The sequence below is a fragment of the Rhea pennata genome, chromosome 16 (assembly GCF_028389875.1).
Source record: "Rhea pennata isolate bPtePen1 chromosome 16, bPtePen1.pri, whole genome shotgun sequence".
Classification (NCBI taxonomy): Eukaryota; Metazoa; Chordata; class Aves; order Rheiformes; family Rheidae; genus Rhea; species Rhea pennata.
This window is the reverse complement of record NC_084678.1, coordinates 15,814,599-15,836,671: the sequence shown is the minus strand read 5'-3', so window position 1 is coordinate 15,836,671 and position 22,073 is coordinate 15,814,599. Positions and strand designations below refer to the sequence as shown.

The window sequence follows — 22,073 nt, the reverse complement described above, 5'->3', positions numbered from 1 at the left end:
TTCAGCCAGTGTGAAAATGCAACTCACGTTCATGTTGTACATCTCTTCCCTCTTTGCCACGGAAATTTTCCTGTTCTGACTATGTTGAGACTCACAGAACTTATTTGAATAAAAAAGAAAACAAGCCATTGAAATAAACAGTAATTTATTACTGATGAAACTCATGCCAAGAATAAATGGGTTATAAGGTCAATGCAGAGAAAATCTTAAAAACTAAGCAGGTCATTTTGAAACAAAGTCCAAGGAAACAACATATAAATAAGCCTCCATGGAGCTGGCGTTGGAGATTTTGGAAAATTCACTTAACTCACTAGCTTCTTTTTTGGTTGGTTTGTTTGTGAGTGTGAAAGGACACCTTGGCTGTAAAAGGAAAACAACCGTGGGGAGAGAAGAGTGATGGCTGGGGGTTACGAGGTATTAATTTCTGTGCAAAATGAACTTTGCAAATCAATCTCACCCCTTGCTTGCTCTTTCTGAACTCAGTTTTCAGAGGTTTAACAGGTTGCCCATGATAGTGTAGCTGATAAGCATTTGTGTGTTCTACTCAAAGCAGGCAGATAAGTCATTTTCGTTGTTAATACCATCGGGGGTCCCTGACACGGCTGTCAGGAACAGCACACACGGGTAGGGTTTGCTTTCACGTGCTGTTGAGTGTAATACAGTGACGGGATTCAGGGCCGCGGCTTTGCTTCTGCCAGCAGCAGGAGGGGGCGAAGGCTGCTGCTCGGGGGTTGTGCCACTGCTGGAGCTGCGGTTCTGCTCAAATTAATTTCAGAAGACACCAGGTAACATTGCAGTGGCCTTTGCCATCGCTTGGCAGTTGTCCTTGCACTTGGAAGGGTTTCATTCGGAGTCAAGCATCCTGTGGCTGATGGAAACCTAGTGTGAAGCACCCTCGTCTAGGAAAATACAGAGCAAGAGAGTGAGTGAGTGCACAGAGCCACCTCTCCTCCTCTGCGGTGCTGGGACAAGCCTCCACAGGGCCCACCTAGGAGCAAACGAGAGCACTGGCTTGTCTCGCGTGCAATTATAGGAAATTGTTAAAGGAAATAAGAGATTTAGTGGGGAAAAAAATTCCATTTCCATCCAACAAGGTGGGTTTTTTTGTCAGAGAGCTGCAGAAATCAAGAATACCTTATAACTTCCTCGTAGAAATCTCATTATCTTGCCTTTTGTTTTCTAGTGTGATGTATTTTTCTGTCATATTAAAAATGAATGGACTCTGCTTTTCAAGTCCCACCATGCATCATTCTGTCTTCCCTCGGAGTGAGTCACTGTATGTTACATTCTAACTCTTGTTCAAGGGAATTGAGTTCACAGTGGAAAACAATTACGTCTCACAATAACTTTACTAATAGAGTTAGTGTCAACCAAGATCTTGCTAAGTGGGGTGTTATGTAAAGATGTAAAACGAAGGATGGAGAGGATATCTGATTAACAGGAAGAAAGGAAAGCAAAATAAAACCCTGCTTGATCTCAAATGCTGAATTCTCATAGTGCCAGAAGGTTCAGTCTTGATCCAGGCTGGATAATGACTTTCTGCTGAAGTTTGACAAGGACAGCAAAGCCCGACTCTGACACTTTAGAGCTACTACCACCTATCTGCTAAGGGCACAGCCACCAGGATACCTTAAACTGCCTTTTTTTTTTTTTTTTTTTTTTTTTTTTTTTTTTTTTTTTAAATGTTCACTGTAGCTTTCTGCTCTAGACACTGCTCTGGGCAACTGCTTTGACATGTGGGCCCCACCGCACCAGGAAGGCTCTGTTATTTGAGAGACCTTCTTGTGTTCTGTTCCTTTGCTGCTTCTGGCAGCGATCTACTGGCAGCGGAGGTGGCGATTTACTGCTAGCCTATGCAATTTGTGAATTAAGACCATCACTGTCATCTTGTTTGTTTCTCATCATCCTCTGGCCCATTTCCCTTGCAAGCCCGGTGCCTGACTAGTCCAGGCAGCTTTCCTTCCATTCCAAGGATAAAAAGACCCTTAGAAATTTTAGAGCTAAAGTAAGACTAGGATTTCATTCCGATGAATTTTTGATCTCCAAGCCTAAGATACTAAAGAATTCAGGGTTCTGAATGTGGGCTGCCAATAAGTCACCTATTTCTCTCTATCTCATCTGCATAAAAATTGGTCCCATCTTGTCGGTAGATCCTACACCAAAGTAGTGTCTCTTTCCTTGCATGACCCTTGCAACAGGATTACGGGCTGAGGAGTTCTTGTCTCTGGGCCTCTGTTAATAAAGCCTACCCCATATGTCTTGTATGGAGTGGTCTGGCCGAAATGTGACATCAGGCACTCTCCTTCATCCCCCTCACTAAACATAGCACAATAGTTTCAATGTCTACAAAACTAGGCCAGTCATTGTAACAGCAGCAGGCTGCTGCTCTGAAGGTAAGGATGGCTCTTGCAGTTTTGAAGTTCTGAGCTTTTAGTCTGCCCTTAGCAGTCTCTTTCCTTAAGCCTACCTCTGCACTGCTTACCTTAGAGCAAATATGGCTTGGCTCCACCGTTACAGTAGTGCTGCCAAGTATAGAGCAAGTATTGGCTGTTGATGTCATGTCAGGTGGGTTTTGACCAGCCTCACAAGACTGATGATAAAATGATTTCTTTTCTGTGTTTTCCAGCTCTTGGGCTTTGTCTATGCCTGTTACGTTGTTAGTGTTTTTACAGAAGAAGAAGACAGCTGTAAGTATTAACAGATCCCTTGGCAAAGGTTTTATTAAATTCTCTCTCTTTCTGACATTGGTCCATCAGCAATGAGTTGCAGTTGGGCTTCTTTCCATCTTGCCATCTATGTGATACAGCAGTAACTACCTTTCAAGGACCATCTGTTTTTACTATAATTTTTTTCCTGCATCATTATGTGTTGGATGCTATAATCCTGTTACTCTTTCACCACAGAAAAGCTTGGTGTTGGCTGCTTATTTAGGCTAGGCTTTAGGGAAACAGGGCGGCTTCCTCTGTTCTCAAGCTGGTATACCTCATGCATAATGCTGCTGTAATATTGCCAGTGTGAGCAGGGTACCTACAGCGGAGAATACAGCCTGCTACTCAACTAAGCAGGAAGGATACCTGCTGAGTATCATATGCCACAAGCTGAGGATGAAGTAGAGAGCAAGGTTTCTTGCCAAGAACTGACCTGACCACTTAATGTAAAAGCAGGGGAAGAACTACATCTGAATTACAGGAAGGATGAACAAACTGGCTCCCTTGCGCTTGGTCGGCAGTTCTCTTAGGTGTCATGCATTCGCCGTGAGAGCGTCAGGGAGGAGCAAAGAATCAAAGAGAGAGCGCACGGATGGCTGGGTCTGTGGGATCTATCCAGACACCTATAATCTGGTCCTAGGTTACTTTGCTCTTGTAAAACTCCCTTGGAGACCAATACTTTTGCACACAAAAGGGTGGATGCGTAGGGTTCAAACAGATGTGAAGTCTGCTTTCTTGGACAATGTGTTGCTTTCCGTGTCTGAATTCTTAACATGTTTGAAGCAGTAGTTCTATTCAAATCAGTGGGTCTACGCCAGTTTACTCCACCTAAGAATCTGATCCAAAGGTTTTATATCCCAGTATCACTTCCCCAAGACATTCATTAGGTTTGTGCAAGTAGCTCTGTCCTTGTAAAGAGCAGCTGGCATGGATGTTAGCTGAAAAATAACAGCTTTGAACTGGACATTTGAAAGTATGTGAAGAATGTTATTTTAAAGGGGTGAGATGAGATGAATTGCTGGTCTGACTTGCCTGTCTTTTTTTCTGTTGTTTCCTGTGTGATTGAACTGATTGTACTGGCTGTATTCACTATTTGGAGCTTGTCAATGCATTTTGTGAAGATGCTATGTTACAAGTAATATTTCTTTTAATTGCCTTATAGCTCTCCCTTTATCTAAACAGCTCGGGTTCTGAGCTCCGTTTTAATATTGTAAAATAATAACTTGACAGAGCTCATTCTTATGGCAGGGATCTGTTAGGAGAAGCAATCATATGGAAGAAAGCATTATCTGGAAATGCAAAGCTGGTAATTTCAGGATACGCTTTTTCTTTTTTTTTTTTTTTTCCTTTTTTTTTTTTTTTTTTTTTTTTCACTAGCAAATTCCTTTCCCTTCCTAGTTTTCCAGCTTGGAGTTAAAATGCCAGATTGAATAATTAACAATGACAAACCATCAATATTTCACACTCACAGTGGTAGATCCTTCCAGTGACCCGAACAAATTTGAGCTGCGTTTTAATTTTCTTTTTCATTTGCGGTTTCTTTTAAATGTTCCTTTGATATGCAGCATGAAGTAATTATAAGTGCTGAGGCACATTAATCAGGAAGCTCGTGCTAACGTGATTTTCATGAGAAAACACAGCAGTAGGGATCCACTAATGCTGAATTATGAGCAAGAATATTTCAGATGTGCTAATGATTGTAATGTATGGCTGGTAGTGGCAATGAACTATAGTTAAGATTTTTTTAAAGTGACTCAGATTTTGGGTGCTTCTGTAGGTGGGTGCTCAAATGAGGTGACTGTTTAAGGAGCTAGACAGTTACTGAAGACTGTGTGTCTTTAAAGTCTCCTAATTTAGACATTCCACAACTGAGGTAATGCAGTTAGTAACTTCTTTTAAAATGCAGACCATTTTAGTTTTAAAATACTCAAATAAGCATTTTCAAAAGGGGCTGAAAAGAATCCAAGTCTCATCAGAAGCCACCAAGAATTATGCTCCCAATTTACTTAGGACCTCTGCAGATTTTGCAGTCATTCTAGAATCACGTTATCGGCACGAAGCCATCTATCGGGATGGAACTTGTGAGGATACGGTGTCCTCGCATTCCTGTTTTAGAAATTTTTAAGAGATATTTTCACTTCATATTTGTATTATTTTTTTCTGATTTTATAGTGTTTGATTGAAAATACTGAAAATCCTCAGCAATACATAGCTAAAATCTGAAATAATAGTGCCACCTTCAGGAAAGAAAAATGAACAGGCACCTACATAAGACACTCCAGCTGTTTTTAAATGGCATTTGTATGGGATATAAGCTTTTACACTTCCAAACAAAATACACTAACAGCACAGAAAAGTGGTCTAAGCTGAATCTATTTTAAAGGTTTTTTGTTTATTTTAAAGGCCTGTGAGGTCAGTCACAAATCACACATCACACCCCTGCGGACCTAGCTGTGTTGGCCAGCTCAGCAGCATAGATTTGGCCTAATTTCAGTGGAACCAAGAGGCTTGGAAAATTCTTCCATGGGTACTAAGGGAATTGTCACTTAAAACATCCCTTGCTTAGTAACATTGCCCTTTTGTGAGTACTGGAAAAAGGAAGCATTGTTCCTGTCTGTATACGTTTAAAAGAAACTGAGCTGGCAGAGGGGACCTGAAAAATATTGGCGCTGAAGATAATGAATGGGATATTTGCAGTTCTCCAAAGCTGCTGTTGTCTCGCAAGAAAGACAAGTGGGGCAAGAAAATTCCCACTTCGATGTATAACCTTCCTGGGGATTGCTGTGCTGCCAGCTGCTCTGCTGGCATTCGCTCACCCGCCGCTCCCCAGCTTCCTCCTTTCAGCACGCTGCTGGATGGCTGAGGCTTTGTCAGCTCAGTTCTTGTGTGTAGTTGCAGCGTGGTGGTAATGCCCAAAGAGGCTGAGGGAAGCCTCCTTGTTTTTCTGGAGTCTTGTTTGGGTTTGGTTCTTGTGTTAACTCTATGCTTTAAGTCTTGTGTTAGCTGAATTTCCTACTGTGGATCATCATCTCACCCCAGGAGTTGAGGGGAAAAAAGAGGTCTTTACAGGTGGAGATTTCCAAATAGCACTGGGCAATCCATATCCCCAAAATCATTTCTCTGTTCTCTCACTAATTTTTGTGTTATGTCATGACATGCACCAACTTTTTCTTTCATTTCCTTTCAACATCCTGGCCATGTTTGTTTATTTATTTCAGTTTTGATTTTTTTTCAGTTGATTTCATTGGTGGATTTGATCCATTTCCTCTCTACCATGTCAATGAAAAGCCCACCAACCTTTTGTTCAAGCAGACATACCTGTAAGTATTGTGTCCTGTGCTAAAGGCTACACATCCCTCTTAGTTTGGTTCAAGGGTGCCGTGGGCTTGGGTTTGTTCCTCCTTTGCAGGTTGATTTCTGCAGTAGGTTTTCCAGATGTGGAGGGCACAAATAAGTAGCAGAACACAAAAGGAAGGGGTGAGACTGCCTTTGTCAGCCCTGTGCTGCTAGGGTGAAGTGGTGGTGCTGTACTTAGATGACACTGTCCTGACAGGAAGCACTTGGGCCAGCTGTAGGACAGCATTATTGACAAACAACTGGACACTTTTCCCTTGGTGAAAGCAAAGTGAGGCTTTTCAGCAATTAATGCTGCCCAAATGGGTAAAGGTAGGAGCTGTGGGGAAGGAAGAATCAGCTTCAGTGGCTGCTGGGAATAAACCATAGCAACCGCAGCATGTAATTCTCCATCTCAGGGTTGAATTGCAGTCCATCAAGCAGAGCCTCAACCACAGACCTGTGAATATGGAAAATATATGCAACTTCTACAGTTGCTTAAGCTCTGTCTTAGTTCTGTGCACAGACAGTCACTGCTGAACTCTGATCTCTGCATCCGTATCATTTTGATTCCTGGCCACATCTGTGCCATCCTCCCATAATCCTCTCTCAGGCTGGCACCACAAAATCTAACTCTATCACTGGCACAGGGTTGCAAGGTCACCCTGTATCTGCTTACGCTCCTAGGGGACCTGTAGAGTACAAAGCTAACACACAAGAGTTTAATTCAACGGAGCATTAGACAGTTTGTATGCAGGAAGGTGTCATTTTGTTGGGCTCCTGTTCTTACAAGAACAGTGACGCGTGTGTATGGCCCACCACAGGAGCTCAGATGAGAGAGGGGAGTAGAATGGGGAGTTGTCCACAGCAGCTCCCCTCATGCAGCTAATAGAGACCCATTGTTGAATCCCAACTTCTGCCCTCGGATAATCCCTTTCCTCTATTGAATCCACAAGAGCTTTCATGCAGTCCACTTGAAAGCTGGTTCTTAATGAGATTCTCAGCCACAAAGGCCAGTATTATCTGTTTAAAGCAGCAGTAAGATCTGAATTTCTGATACTCCTTATATTGAAGCTGCAAAAAGGCAATTCAAGGTGCAGAAATTTTTAAGAGCAGTTGCCAAGGGAGGTTGTTTTTTCTGGAAAATATCGCTCCTAGAGAGCTTTGCCAAAAAGAAACATTTGAGGATGGAGGAGAAAAGCAGGGCTTAGAAAAGAAAGACTGCCCCTACACTGACTTGCGGATGTGCCTCCGTAATGCAGTACAGAGTTACTGCACACTGTCACTGCAGCATGAGTCCCGGAGAACAAGTCATTTCTGCCAAGCAGTTAAACTCCATGTAAGTTTGGGGGTGCCATAGCATTATTAGGAGGGATGCTACAGGAGATTAAATATTGATTTCCCTCTCATTTTGTCACGGTGGGATGGAATTTTCCATAGTGTGCAGAAGCTGTGGAGCTTCAGGCAGTTCTCTGATTTACTATCTTGACACAGCTGTGTAGGGAAGAAATATCACTACACTTTTACAGTACAGGATTTAGGCTGCTTTTCTTTTAAAGTGATAGTTTTGTCTGTAAAAGAAGCTAGTACTTAATATATTAAGTTTTCTCTATAGAGTGATCATAATATGAACAGAAGCTGGTAATGTAAGACTTCCCTACAAGGTGCTCATTAAGATGATAAGCTACTAATAAAGTGCACAGGTCATTCTGTCACTCTTCACTCCTATTCTTCAGAGAATCACTCAGGTACTGATAGCTTTTGTCTGCACAATATAATATTTTTTCCTGGCTAACTGGAGGTAAAAACAGCTGCTGAGCAGTAGATAAGGCAACCCTCTATAAATTTCACAGCAACCATCAAAAAGTTATTTTTGCTTATTCCAGCTTAGTTCTTGTGTTTCTTCTATATGCATGAGCAGAAGTGAGAGGAGCAGCTGATGACCAAGTAGGAGGAGTCTCACCTAATGGTGCTGCTGCAGAGTTTTGCGTCTGGTGCACCGAGTGCCAGATGCCTCTGTTGTCCTGCTGCGAAAACAATTTCGTGATGACTGAAGGGATTTTCTTTCTTTATACTCTGTTCAAGAAGATGCAAAACAATAAAAACATCCAACTTCTTTCAAATTTAAATGTTAAGAGCAGCTAGGAATCAGGAACATACACTTTGTCTTTTCTGTTTTTTGTTGGAAGAAGCCTAGAATGAAATCAAATTCATTCTGAAACTACTAAGTCAGGGCAGACAGCAATACCGAGCTGTCATTTTTCATTTTAGGATGGCATTCCCCCCTTGTCAACAGGCAACTGCTCTCCTGATAACAGCCTTGCCTTGTTGCCACAACCCTCCTTCTCTCTAACAGGATCACTTTCATTTATTGCTTGTCTAATGGGATTATCCCCATCACTCCTGTTTTATCTGTCCTTTTCTGATGAGATCTCCTTCCTTCCTCTCCTAATATGCCCTTTCCCTTGTCCCCACATGCATATTCCCCTTATCCCTCTTCCTTATCTCTCCAAACACTGAATCTTCATCACTCTTTAGGCCCCATAGAACAAGGATGTTGAGCTAGACTAACTTGCATAGTCTAAGCCTGAGACCCACCCCCATAACCTCTGTATCAAGGCCAAAGCATCTGAGCTGTTTTAAATGTTCTGTCACAGTTCAAAGATTTCAAATGGCAACTCCTGTCTCCCTTGGTAACCCTCTTCAGTGGTTATCAGCTGGTAAATTTTCTTAAGAAAAAAAAAATCCAACTGATATTTTTGTACTGTTGCTTACAAAGGCACAATTAAAATGTTTCATCTCAAGTAGCAACTCCAAGACTTGCACTGCAACAATGATTTCTAAAATACAATTATTTCTATTTCAGATTCTACAATTGCTTCTGTTTTACATTTTGTTGACTCCAGAGGTTTTTAGTTGTGATAAATTTGTGACTTGAAATAGAAATTAACAGACTCAGAGCATGGAAAAATTGTTTGAAACTTTACTGTTTAGAAGAGTTGCCATTAATCTCACTGCTGCTTCCCAGCCAAGGCACTGGACTAACTGTTACCTTTATCAATAATATACAGGGAATCTTGAGAGGAAGTATGGTAAAGTTACCAGTGTGCATTTCTAGGCCAAAGTACCTAACCAAAGGCTAATACTCAGTTATTGAAAACTGAATTCATATTCTCCTGAGCCCAACAGACAGCACATTCCCCCTGAGTTTTCAGGAAGGAGAGGCTGAATTCTTACTTTCAATCAGCTAAAGCTTAACTTCAGGCCATAACTGTTTGCAAGCCTGTCTCCTCTTTGGCTACACAGGAAAGGACATCTGCTCAGGCTTGCTTTTTTTCTTGGTGGTGGTAATAGACCTCTCATTTTAAAGAAGGAGGCATCCTTGCAGTAGTAGCCTCCAAGAGTTAACCAGCACTACATTGAAGGTTCTGACTAAAGCTTTTATCTCCAAGTATCCTGAAATACTTGCCAGATCATAACTTGTCATCACTTCCAGCCTGCTAAATCCATTCACTTTTTGACTGAGAATATCATTCTCTGAATTTGTTTCAAAAAAAAGGTGCTGTGTAATCTTAATTGTAAAGCAGAATAGTCTTAAATCATATTTTTCTACTTGATTTAGTGCTAAAGCAAGAACCTGCTGGGTGACAATAAGTAGCCTAGGTTTATTTAAAGGGTAGAGAGATAGGCAATAGGTCCAGCACCATTTGAACATTTCATATATAAAACCAAGCAGAGAATTGCACAGTTGTGAAGTTTCTCTCCTTAGTACTTACTGCAATCTAGCACATTTAACATATTAATGTGAAAGGATGTTCAAAGAGCTTTAATTTCATCACATATAGCCAGTTTCTCTGACTGTTTTCTTCAGCTCTACCATTTGGAAGAGGACACAGGCTCTGACTTTTACCAGCTGTAGACTTTAGGCCTGACATTAGCAACAGGAGCTATTGGTTGACTGAATGATCTAAGGTTCCACTTGGCAATTGCTCACTTTAATGTTCCCTAATCAGTTCTTTTGTAGTGCAGTTTGCCTGCTGGCCAAAGGTGTGAAACAGCTGTGAGCATGGAGTATTAAAGGACTAAAACCCATAAAAGTCATCCCCTTATTGGTTGAAAGTAGGTTCTTCAATAGATCAACTGGCAACTGATAGGTACTAGCATGCAAATAAAAAAAAATCTTCAGCTCAAAATCCAAAGTGAAGCACTGGGGGAGGGGGAGAAAAAATTTCTTTTGGATTGATTTTTTTTTTCAAGTTTTTGTTTAATGAGCAGAATAGTTTGCAAAGGAAACTAACATCAATGGGGAAAAAAAAAAAACTCACTTTTGAAAACAAAACACTTCTGCTTTTCTTTCTAGGTAGACTTTTTTCCCAAACAAACAATTTGCTGAACATCAACATGAATTTGCAAACTCTTTTGGTCAACCTGAAGCTGCATGCTTATGAGGTGATGTTTCAGCTGAAAACATTCACTCATCTTTACTGCTAGCTACAAAAGTAATCTGCTTATACTGCATCTACAACAAAAAGCACATCACCACAATTTCAAGAGGTTATTTTATTCCAGAGATAATTCCCAGCTTCTAAAATTCCAAATTTTATGCAGCTCCAAAGGCTGGGGATGCATGGATCTAACACTATGGTTTAGACCTTTCTTTAGTCTAACTGCAGTATATTCAGGTCCATTATATGCATAATATTCTTTCTAGACTTGAAGACTACTTAACCACATTACATCTGATCTTCAATCCTGTTTTTCATCTGCAGTCAATTCTACTTACAAAAGAAAGTTTTGTCTTCATTATTTCCACATCATTTCTGTTATTTTAAGTAAAAAAATTTACTACTTGCTCCAGATTGATTCCCTACCTCCACCTTCTTTCTACAGGCCTGCATAAATAAGGAGGATGCAGAGAATGGATAAAGCTTGCACTCCACCATCAAAGGTGCTGCAGGAAACAATCCTTGCAGCCTGGATCTGAGGCAGAGGAAATGCAGAATGGTGAACTCAATTCCATTTTTTGTTTCTTGTTTTCTTTTCAAATGCAATGAATGTACATTGAAGAACAGCCACATGGTTTGTCTTTAAGATCTGTGGGTGCCCTGACAAACCATGCCTATCACAGTCTGATCATTCTAGCCAACAAGTGGCATGGGCCTGAAGGCTGAGGCAGAACAAGCCCGCTGGAAGCCTCTCTCAAGGGACACAGTTCAAGTAGGAGCTGCTTCCTTCCGCCATGGATCCATAAAGGAGGAAGTGCTGCATATCACCCTGGGACACTTCAGAAGTTCTGCAGTTAGTTTCTTCACCTTTCCTTTCTCCTTATTCTGAAATGAGCCTATATCCCCTAACACAACCTCATCTCCTCCCTGCCTGTATAATACTAGGTGGGGGCTATTTACATTTCAGGGGTTCTTTTTAATGCCCTCCACATCTTTGTTTCTTTTCTAAGTTATAGTCAAACGCTCTTCCTTTTTTTTTTTTTTTTTAATGGTTTCTCTCATCCAACATTCTCTTCCTCATTCTCTAATCATTATAAGTGATGGACTCCTCAGCAAGAGGAATTTGTCCTGGATTTCGGTGATCTGTGTGTGACCTAACTGCTACAACACTGAACCGCTAAAATCTAGTATGAGCACCAGATCTTCACTCAGCATGGAGCTTAGCCTCCTTTCAACATGCCAAGCCAACCTCAAAGTAGCTGTAACTTACTCTGAGTTTGCTCATTTACATTAACTTAACATTGATGTAGCCATATACACGACTGATACCTGCAGCAGGACATTGGAAAATGCCTAGTTCTTCATGGATCATAGACCTGTTGTACCTGCTTTCCTCATCAGGCAGCCACACTTATTCCATATGCAGGCCTGACAACACCCTTCTGGAAGGTTTGGTTTTTTTTGTTTTTTTTTTTGTTTTTTTTTTTTTTAAAGGATAATTTAGAGGAAAGGCGCAAACAAGGAATAAGTGTAATTAAGTTGCATTAATGAGCAGCAGTAATTAATTGGGGGAAAAAGAAAACATACCAGTTCTGATAGCCACATCTCCCAGCATATAAGTGACAAGTGGGAAAAGAACATTTGTACAGCCATCTCTGTTACTCTTTGGCTGGTATATTCTGAAGTGCTGTTGTAATTCTTTGTCTTGCCTAATCAGTTTAAGATTATTTGGGATTTTTGAACAATGCTTTTCAGAAGAGTCAGGCCTGAAGCCATACCGGGGAAGCAAAGTGTGAGGGAAGGATTAAAGAAATAAAAACATTAAGTGCTTAAGTCAACGACTGAGTAAGGTACCTTTCTTTGTCCCCTTCCAAAGGATCCAGGAGGCAAAATAATTTTTTGTAATACTAGAAGTATGAGCAGTAAGAGAACATGTACTGTTTCTGTGCATTTTTTCCCCTCAAGATGCCAAGAGCCACCTGAAACTTTGCATTCTGACCGGGTGTTGTTTTAAGTGAATTTCTTGTAAGGTTAGTTTTCCTTCTCTCTACCAGTAGGAGCCACAGCTTCTGACTGAGTACATACCTAAAAGGATAGCTGACATGGCAGCAGCCTTGCCATCCGTTTCATCACTTGATGAAGAAAAAGCACAGCCCTCTTTGAAAGAAATCTGCCTGACAAAACTAGCTGCCTCCCATATTGGTCAATAGTGTGCCACTCCAAAAAATGAGTTTTGTTAACAGCAGGATACAAGCCACTGTGCCATTTGACAACATGCACAGCAGTGTAGGTACAGTTACTTGGCACTTTTTACCTCCTTTTTGGCCCGGTTCTTTCATGCATTACACTCATTCATAGATGCCTATCTGACATTCTCTGGAGGGGCAGAAAAAGGAATGAGAACAAACATGCTCTAGGTAGACTGTTCAGAAAAAACAAATTCCATTTATCTGGAGATTAATCTTCTCTTTCCCAATTAGAAAACACTGACTTTACATTTCTGTTTTAATGAGAATTCTTTTCTTCTCAGAAGGAAGGCTGTTGAAGAGAGATATGTTGTCCATAAGATACTATGTTGGCCTTGTTGAGTGCAAAAAAAAAAAAAAAAAAAATCAAAACCAAACCCATGCTTTGTCCACTATCTGTGCTGAACAGCCAAATTATTTCACTAGTCAGTTCAGAAAGGAATTATTGTCAGTAGCAATATGAAGTCAAAAGAAATTCAAATTATTTTCAGGTCTACACATTTTTAACACAATGCCTCTCAAATTGACTGAGCTTTGATGACATATTTACAAAGACCACCTTCTAGGTACTGTAAGGGAGATTAAGTATCCATATCTCTAGAACTATGGACTTAACATATCTCTTGGCTTTGATATATACCACTAAGGGTCAATTAATACACATGCCATTATCTGGTAGCTTCAGAATCACTTTCTGTCCTATAGGGTACAGAGATAAGAATCTTCTACTGGAAGTAAAATAAAGGTTAAGGTAAGCACATAATAAATATTATCAGTTAGAATGCCTTAATTCAAGCCCAGTACAAGTGGGGGGGGGGGGGGGGGAAAGAGCAGTGGGGAAAAGATGAACTACTAGGAATCCTGGAATCCAATTCCACACTTAATTACTTCCCCTGTTTTTTGATAGCAGCAGCATCCATCTTTCATGCTCTCACATCCCTTCTTCCTGGCTGTTTGTGCTATACCTACATGTACTGCAAGTCTGTAATATCATATTTTGTTAGGGTACCAACCCCCAGTCCTTTGCATTTCTTGTGCCATAAGAGAGCAAAACCTTCAATTGCTCTTTTTCAAGTGGTTCCCTTATTGCCAAGTTAAGAGTGCCCTCTGTTGGGGACAGGCATCACTTGGGACTCAAGTGCTCGTCAAGAAGCTTGCACAAGTTAGAGACATTTCCCTTCTTTCACAGTTGAAGAGTTTGGGCACACTCCCCCTACCCACTCTACTGTTGGCTCCCAAGGAAATCACTAATGGATGGTAAAAATCCGTTGCTTCCTTCACCCATGCCTACCTAGCACGGAAGGATGGAGGTTCAGCTATCTACTGCCTGATGCCTCTCATGCATCTTATGATTCTCTCCCTCCCAAGTAGGGCATTATACTAGTATCAGATACTTAGACCTCCATAAGATAAAGAAAAACCTTTTATTCAGTAGAATAGAGCACTTATGTTTTTAAAAACATACATTCTTTCCCCTGCAGCCAGTAAACCTATTAAAGGCTATGTTATTGACAAACTTTTTTGGGGGTGTTTGGGGGGGAGGGGGGGAAGTGTGCTACATAAAATACCACATTTGAACTAAATCATAAGTTTAGCCAGAAAACAGAAGTCCTTAAAAAAGTAAGTTTCCATAGCTATCTCTTAGCAGAAGGATATAGTCTCCAACAGCTAGGGAAGAGGCTTTACAAGAAAACTTGCAGGAGATTATCCAGTAACCCAGATCAAAGTCTTTCACCTTCTGTCTAGTGAGGAAGGTCATTAGGCTGACAACAGAGGTTGGAGGGGAAAAAAAATTTCTACAAACAGATTAGAGTTTTCACTTAATTATGTAAATTTAGATATTATTGAAACATTCCTCAGTTGGTAACATTTCAACAAGACAACTCCTCTTTTATGGTTTCACTTGTCCAATCCTCTTCCCCCTCACAGCAAAGAGCTCAGAACAAAAAGAAACAAAAGCCACCCACTGCTTCCCCATGCTGCTCAGTATTTTAGCTTCAGAGGAATGTGTCTGTTATAAAAATAGTCTAGTTTTTACTTAGACTTATGGAGGGAAGACATCAACCCAAGAAGGATAAGCTAATTATTTTCATCATCTGTAAGCAACTGCTAAATGGAAGAAAGAATCAGACAGTCCACTGAAAACTGTCCTTGATTTCAACACAGAGCTGAGGTTCATTTGAATATGCAAGACTTCAGAGGAGGATAATCAACAGAAGTCTTATTTTTGGTGGGTAAAGAAAAAAATAGCAGAATTTCTCTGGAGCAAACTTCCAGCAAGGTCAGTAAGAGTACAACGTATCAGCAGCTCTCACTGTAGGCACTATGCAGACGAACACACTCAAATTTGCTGAATGCCTGCATTTAGGCCAAGCTACCCTGCAAATAAGATTGCTCCAGCATCAGTTGAACTATTTACTTGTTTTGTTCATCCGCTGCATTATGATGGATTTTATAGACTATCTTTCATCTTAAGTACCTCATGCTTCAGGACATGAAAGTCCTCACACTTCCCCGGATGACAGCTCTGCAGATAGGACACAGTCTCAAGTTGAAGGCACATTCTGCGCATGCTACCAGGTGACCACAAGGAACAAAGACAACAGACACATCTCTGTCCATGCACACTTTGCACATCCTCTCCTCCTGCAAGCGTCTGAGCTGCTCTTCTGTGCTCAATGGAGTCTCCTCTTTAACAAGGGAAAAAAGAAAAAAAAAAAAAAGAGTCCAGTGTTAGCAATACAATTATTCCAGAGTGACAATCCTATGATCTGAAAGTCATGTATTCCTGCAGCTTGCTCATCATTTTGTTCAGCAACTGAAAGTGGCAAAAGTGCTATTCTCAGGCAATTTCTTTCAAGTTGAAAAAACCCCACAGCTCTTCTAGACTCACTTCCACATTCATACACACATGTGGGACCAGGTAGGTAAGAAGGTATCAACATCATTACACTAAATAATGCAACTTAACCCTGGTAAGCCAGATTTGCAATATCAGTCTTTCACAGCAGAACCCCAATTCCTGAATAAATAATGTTCAGTCACAAGGCAAACTAGAATACATTGCTTTTCAGGATTGACAAATTAACATAGTAAGCATTAATATTGCTGCCATAAGAGCTGTCCTAGTTTTGGCCTAATTTCCCCACCACTGGCACTCCAGTACACCTGATTCCTTCTGTTGCACGGGTTGTATTTCTTCTCTTGAACACGATGTTTCAGTCTCTCTCTGAACACGGTCTGTATAAACAGGAAGGAAGATCACATTAAGTGCCACCCCTTTCCTCTTCAGACAGTGCTGTGCTTGAAGAAGTAATGTCCTCTGTTTCCACTAACCTCAGAACACACACCTTTACAGAGCTGCCAACCCCACACATAACCTGGCCAAGCTGATGCTCTCACATCCTGGTAAGGAGATTAACATACATGTTCTCATTACATTCTCTGCTCAGAGAACCTGGTTTAAGTTCTACTGAATAGTGGGAAACATCAGCTGGCTCATTCCTGCTCTGGTGCTACAATTTAATCACTCCCTCAGTTTGGTGGGAACTGTTTTATTTTGGCCTTGACACAGCTAAAGTGGTAGACTGTCACAGAGACAAGAGCTTTGGAAAGCAGGCTCGCTACCAGAAGAAAGAAGTAGAAACGTGGAAAATTATTAGCTTCAAATAAATTCATTCAGCAAATAGACTCTGTGGAACAGATAACACAGATGCAGGTAAGTTAGGAATGTACACTATCCAAACAAATGGAAAACTACTATTTGACCAAGCCCTGAGTTCAACTTTAAATAGGCTTGGAGCATGCATTTACCCTAGAAGCCTTCCTTCAGACAACTGCCTATGTCTATCTGTCTGCACCAACAGACCTGAATTTACGGATAAGCCTCCACAAAGTGAGCTGCCAGCTCCTTTAAGAGCAGCAGCAAAGAGCAAAGATCTACATCACACCCTACCGAAGACGGATAAAATTACTAGTACTCCAGTACTTGCAGCCTCTTCAGGCATCATGAAAGCAGAATCTCATTCTGTAGCCTCTCAGAGAAAGTCAAGCTTGGGTACTTGCTACACTGAATTCCAGGCTAGGAAGAGAAAATGCAGACCCACAAGACAAGTCCACAACAGTGCTCAAGATTAGGTGAATAAGAGGATAGACAACCACCAAGAACACAGGTGGGCAAGTCAAGCATACCTCTGCTTTCTTCTGCACTGTTGGTCCCTTCCCAGTCTGTCTGAAGCAGATCAGAAATCAGTTCAGACTCAGAAAGGTAGTAAGTCCCAGTCAGCATGTACTTGTTCTCTACCAGGTCAGCCACCAAGGTGGGGTCAAAGCCCATCTGCAGGATATTCTGCACTACAGAAAACTGATCCAGAAGAGGAAGAAACTGCAATTCCCAATTCCTCACCGGATCTGTAAAGTAGTGAGCATACAGCTATCAATGTCCAGATTTACAGTTTTTTTTTTTTTTTTTTTTTTTTGCTTCTGATCATGATTCAAACATACTTTTGCTTTTTATGAAATTGCTTGCAATAAGATTTTCAATATTTCATTCTAAAGTGTCAGTGGGTCTGAGTCTTCCAGGCTTGTCACCAGTACAAGAAAAAAAAAGAAAAAATCTTTGTTTCCACATCTCAGAACAGAAGGCTCAAAACTGCTTCCATGGAGGAACATCCCAGGTCTCTCCTACCTCTTCACCTAGCTCACCCATTCATCAGGAAAGACAGAAGTGGGAAATTCAGCTGCAACCCATTCTAAGGGAATAGTTCCCCAGGATCAACAATTTCATAAACAGCGGGATCTCAGGTCTCACACAAAATATATTTCAAATGCTATAGTCCGACAAGGACTCTTCAGACAGACAAAAACACCATGAACATGGACAAATCAAAGGAAGTTTAGGCAAACTCCCACAAGTCACAGAGTTACTCTTTCTTTTTAAGATCAAAGACATTTAGCTAGCCTGGATACGTAGATGTGTGTGTGTGTGTGTGTGAGTGTGTGTGTGTGTATACACACAAAAAACCTCACAAGAACAAGCACTTTTGCTTCTTGTGCTAGAAATTGTTTCCTAAAAATAACGCCGAATAGCTTCTAGAACATCAGAATCTCTCTCAAACACCAATGTACAGAGTACACAGAAGCCGAGATGTGGAAGCTTAGAAAGAACTACAACACTTTCAACAGAAGGCAAAACAGTACGCAGTTACACAGCACCAACCTTGGGAAGCAGAAGAATCTTGGTCAGCTTGGTGCCAGGAATCTCTCTGAAAATGTCACAAGATAATCACGTAAGAGAAGCACCTGTTTAAAGCTCCCCATCACCCAAACTCCCATCCACTATACATAAAATACATGTGACTCACTGGGGATACCAGAGTGCTGAAAAAGGACTCTTGAACACTGCTAACAAATTCTCTTCCCCTTGATCGCAACAAGAATTCACACCTATGAGCAGAAAGAATTAAATAATTCAGTACAGAATCTAAGTGAAAGCAGTAGTAGTGGTTTGAAGTTTAAGAGCAATCGGTGCTATCAGCTTACAGGCAAATTGCTATATTTGGTAAGAAAGAGGGATTACCATGGCCTTCCTGTCCTTGCATAAAGAAGGACAGCATTAAGCAGCTCATGGTCTCCCCTTAATTCAGTCTTCATGTTTGGCCTCAGATTAGCTGAGCTGTAACATCCTTGTGAACTGGTTTATTATGTTTTGTGACCTGTTCCAAGAAGATCACAATAACTGCCACAAGAACCACAAGGTTTATGGTATCTTTGTACCTGAGAACAGTAGAAACCCAGCTACTCTGACATCAAGTGATATGAATTAACCTTGTAGATAAACTCTAGAGCAAAATCCAAAAAAGCTCAGGTCTGAACTATGTCATTCCACTTCAGCTTGCAGGTTTGATTTTCCTTTTAAAGTGAGAACATCTAGATGTGTAGTCTTTGTCACTTCTTTTGTATAGATCTTTTAAAAAGCTAGTTGCAGTTTAGATAACCATCAGCAAGTAGGTTTCATCATTAATGCAGAAGGTTATGATGGTTAACAAATCAGCCTTTGGGATAGAAAGAAGATGGCTAAGGGACTGAAGCTGACCATCCTGGAGTCAGTGACCTACTGTAAGAGATAACATTCATAGAGAGACTGCAAATACACAAAAATCACTTTCCCTAGGAGTGAGGGGAAATGAGGGGTGCAAGAAGATGATAATTAGGTTTGCCAGAAGGCCTTTCAAACCAACTATTGATTCTCTCACTTGGGAGAGTGGGATGTACATGCTTTTAGAAGACTATACAAACTAAAGGCAGCCCTACAAACAAGTTCTCCAATCTTTACCCACTACTAGGATTTGGAGATGGTCTTTTGCTGTGCAACTCTGGTCTCAGGGACTTGGAGCCTCTCTTGAGATTTCAGAAGGTTATAGACTATAGCAGTTTATGTAGTTGCACAAGACTGAACATCTGTCCAGCTGATTGCCTAGTTCTAAATTTTTCCACTTAGCTGGAACTAAACTAATAACACAGCCTGGAGGTAATACCTCCTAGTACACCTGTGATTCCCTTCTCTCTTAACTGGAGGTACTCCTGTCTTGTGAGGCAAGGATCCACAGTGTGGAACACACAAACTACGTTTTGGCCTTGCTACGAGAAACATTTCTCAGCCAGGGCTAAGTTACCTTGGGTACCATTTTGCATGTTCTCTCCAAGGGTCATCTCCGAACTCCCAGTTCCTCACACTTCCATCACAGTAAAAGCACCTCACCATATCACCTTGCCCTGGAAAGGGAAAAAGAGATACTATATGCTATACTAGCCCAAAATCAGAAGCTAGAGATTCAGTACAAAACATAAGCCACAGGATAGAACAGATGAGCACATGACAACTTAGAGTTGTGCAAATTGTTTAAGAGCAGGAATCAGATGATAGTATTGAACCACCAGAACTGCTGTTGAGATTAGCTAGTTGAGATTATTCCAGAATTGGGTCACAAGCTAATAAGTAGCATGCATGTCAGCATCATACCTTTCACATGTGCACATTCCTATCCAATCCCCTCTTACCTCCATTTAGAGTAGAGCTGTAATTAGTTAAATCCACAAACACACTTTTCCCCGCACCACAAGCTACTCCTCTGGATAATCAGTTCCTGGTGCCATCAGTCTGTGCTACTTCCGTTTCATAGGTATAAAGAATTTGCCACAAAATGGTCCCAAGCTATCCAATCTGCCATTGCATTTCTCTTCTCAGCTGGTGGGGGGGGGGGGAACCACTAAATACAAGTAGGACCTATGCTCAACAACTACTGCTTAAACAGAAGAGAGCAATTCAAATTTTACTTCACTGATAAGAACACAAAACATTCAGAAGAGGTTTCCTCCCAAGAAGACTTTAGTTTATGGACTCTGCCTGTCACTTCATCCCATGTCTCAGTTTGATAAGCAAAAAAAAAAAAAAAAAAAAAAAAAAAATCCTTCATCATAGGGAATAAGTTACATTTGTATTACACAGAAATTGCACTATAGTTTTAGATCCCAAAAGACAGAAGGAACCTCTACCCACCAATGTTTAATCAGTTAGGAATGAATATGCCATAAATACTGGACTGAACAGTCAGAGCAAGTAAACAGTTTATTCAAATCTACTGCCTAACTAGCAAAACCTTATCAAAGGGAAGCAACTGTAATTCAACTAAACAAGAAATACTTTTGAGGAAAATACGCAATAGCTTTTAGTTCTGTAATGAAATCCTTATGGCAACAACAAGCCAGAATGACAGCTAAAGGGGCTCAGTATCCAGAAGATTTAACTCAGCTCTACATAGGCTTTTGAGAAGGGAAGGCTGTGGCACATAACAGAGCTTATATGAACTGTCATACCAAGTAAGTGTCTAGAGTTCTAACAGTGCTAGTAATACTTTTTTTTTTTTTTTTGTATCTTAAACTACACTTTTCTGCCAGTAAAACATCCATTAAGAACACTTTTTCTGTTCCTGCTAGTAATGAAAAGGAGGATCTACTAACAGACTCCTCAGTGCCCAAATAGGAGTAAACACAGAACTAAATCCTGCCCAAGACAGTAAGTACAGCTGCCAGGCTGAAGAAAGAAACTGGTTTCTAACCACACTCCAAGTGGGTACAGTTATTCAGACAAGCAATAGCACTAAGACATAGTGACATCTTCAAAAAAACAACTTGAACAGGAGTTTAAATTTTAACAGCTTTCAAAGCAGTTTATCAGATGAAAAGCATCAAATTCATTAGGTTTCTTCTCATGTCTGAGAATTACAAGCTGTTCTAATGTGCTGTACTAATTTACACCACTAGAAGAGAGCCAGAAGAGATTCCATATCCCAAAGCTTGAAAATGCTTCAATGTAAAGCCATAAGCAACACTTAAGGAAGCAACACCAAAAGCCAGGCATGCATTTTTAAAAACACTGCAAGTAACATTTGTATTACAGTGACACCTTCAACTAAGCACAAGCCTTGGTCTAGGATGCAGGTGCTGTGATGACAGCAAGATGTCAGTGCAACTAAAGCTGCTTTACAAGAGACCACATTTACTCTGCTGAAACCCTCAAGTAAGCACACCTTTCTCTGTATGCTGAGTCCACTTGCAATATCAACAAAACATTTGCACAACACTGTAGCAAGTTTATCCAGATACCAAATCGTTGTTTCCAGACCATGCACTGAATGACTGTGTGCCATTCAGATGGTCCAGTTGAGCAAGATTTGCATCAAACTGAGTCAAACCCTCTAACTGAAAGTTCTGGCTATGAGCTAACATTTGCACTAAAAGGTTTACGTAAGGATTCCCAAACAGGAATATACACAAACATACAGTGTTACACAGAGGGAGAATTTCCCTAGTGTACACCTACCTGTGTAGAAGAATCCTGCTCTAGCCAGTTGCTCAGGATGTACCTCCATATATTGTGGCCAGCTCTGGAAAGTAGATAGTCTCATCTCCTCTGTTCCCATTTCCGGGTATTCCGGGTGATTGGGAAGAGCTGTCTCCTCACTGTCTATCCTCTGCAAGAGGCTGAGGAACTGCCCATCCACACAGTCAAATATTTCCTCAAGAGGAAACACTTGTTGGCTCCCAACATCCTCACCAGAAATGAATTTACAGGAAGGGAAGAACTTCAGGTGCTCTACCATAGGGCAGTCACCAGGTACCCAATCCTTCAGGATGCCACCACAACAGAAGCACTGTACTTCATCTCCAGGACCCACAAAGAAAAAGCCAGCCCTGGCCAGATCTTGGGCAGACACAGGTGAGCTATCTGGCCACTGCCAAAAAGTTCTCAGTCTTCTTGCTTCATTCCTCATGATGAATTT

The 22,073-nt window shown here is 40.9% G+C and overlaps 2 protein-coding genes across 3 annotated transcripts in view; one reads left to right on the top strand and one right to left on the bottom strand.

Moving 5' to 3' along the window:
* NKAIN4 (sodium/potassium transporting ATPase interacting 4) overlaps positions 1-12,328 on the top strand; it is a 53,970-nt gene extending 41,642 nt beyond the window's left edge. Inside the window, exons 5-8 of one of the 2 annotated variants that reach the window (XM_062588953.1) lie at positions 2,627-2,687; positions 5,944-6,028; positions 10,402-10,490; positions 10,932-12,328. In XM_062588953.1, the coding sequence (XP_062444937.1) occupies positions 2,627-2,687; positions 5,944-6,028; positions 10,402-10,405 (150 nt within the window). In that variant the 3' untranslated portion in view covers positions 10,406-10,490; positions 10,932-12,328. The remainder of the gene's footprint in view (positions 1-2,626; positions 2,688-5,943; positions 6,029-10,401; positions 10,491-10,931) is intronic. The other variant, XM_062588952.1, reaches the window with a different exon arrangement.
* A 2,891-nt stretch (positions 12,329-15,219) lies between these two features.
* Positions 15,220-22,073, bottom strand: BIRC7 (baculoviral IAP repeat containing 7). Its single transcript, XM_062589338.1, has 7 exons — positions 21,614-22,073; positions 19,407-19,506; positions 18,096-18,177; positions 17,951-17,996; positions 16,924-17,142; positions 15,901-15,972; positions 15,220-15,422 (listed from the first exon to the last, which is right to left on the bottom strand). Exons 1-7 carry the CDS (start codon positions 22,062-22,064, stop codon positions 15,220-15,222), a joined length of 1,173 nt encoding a protein of 390 aa, XP_062445322.1. The 5' UTR covers positions 22,065-22,073.

Bases quoted from the DNA above. Each gene is read 5' to 3' on its own strand.
- BIRC7 (XM_062589338.1), bottom strand. From the start codon at position 22,064: ATGAGGAATGAAGCAAGAAGACTGAGAACTTTTTGGCAGTGGCCAGAT. The intron at 17,997-18,095 runs GTGAGTCACATG...TGACATTTTCAG, and splicing joins TCAGCACTCTGGTATCCCCA to AGAGATTCCTGGCACCAAGC. The intron at 17,143-17,950 runs GTTGGTGCTGTG...ACTACTTTACAG, and splicing joins AGATTCTTCTGCTTCCCAAG to ATCCGGTGAGGAATTGGGAA.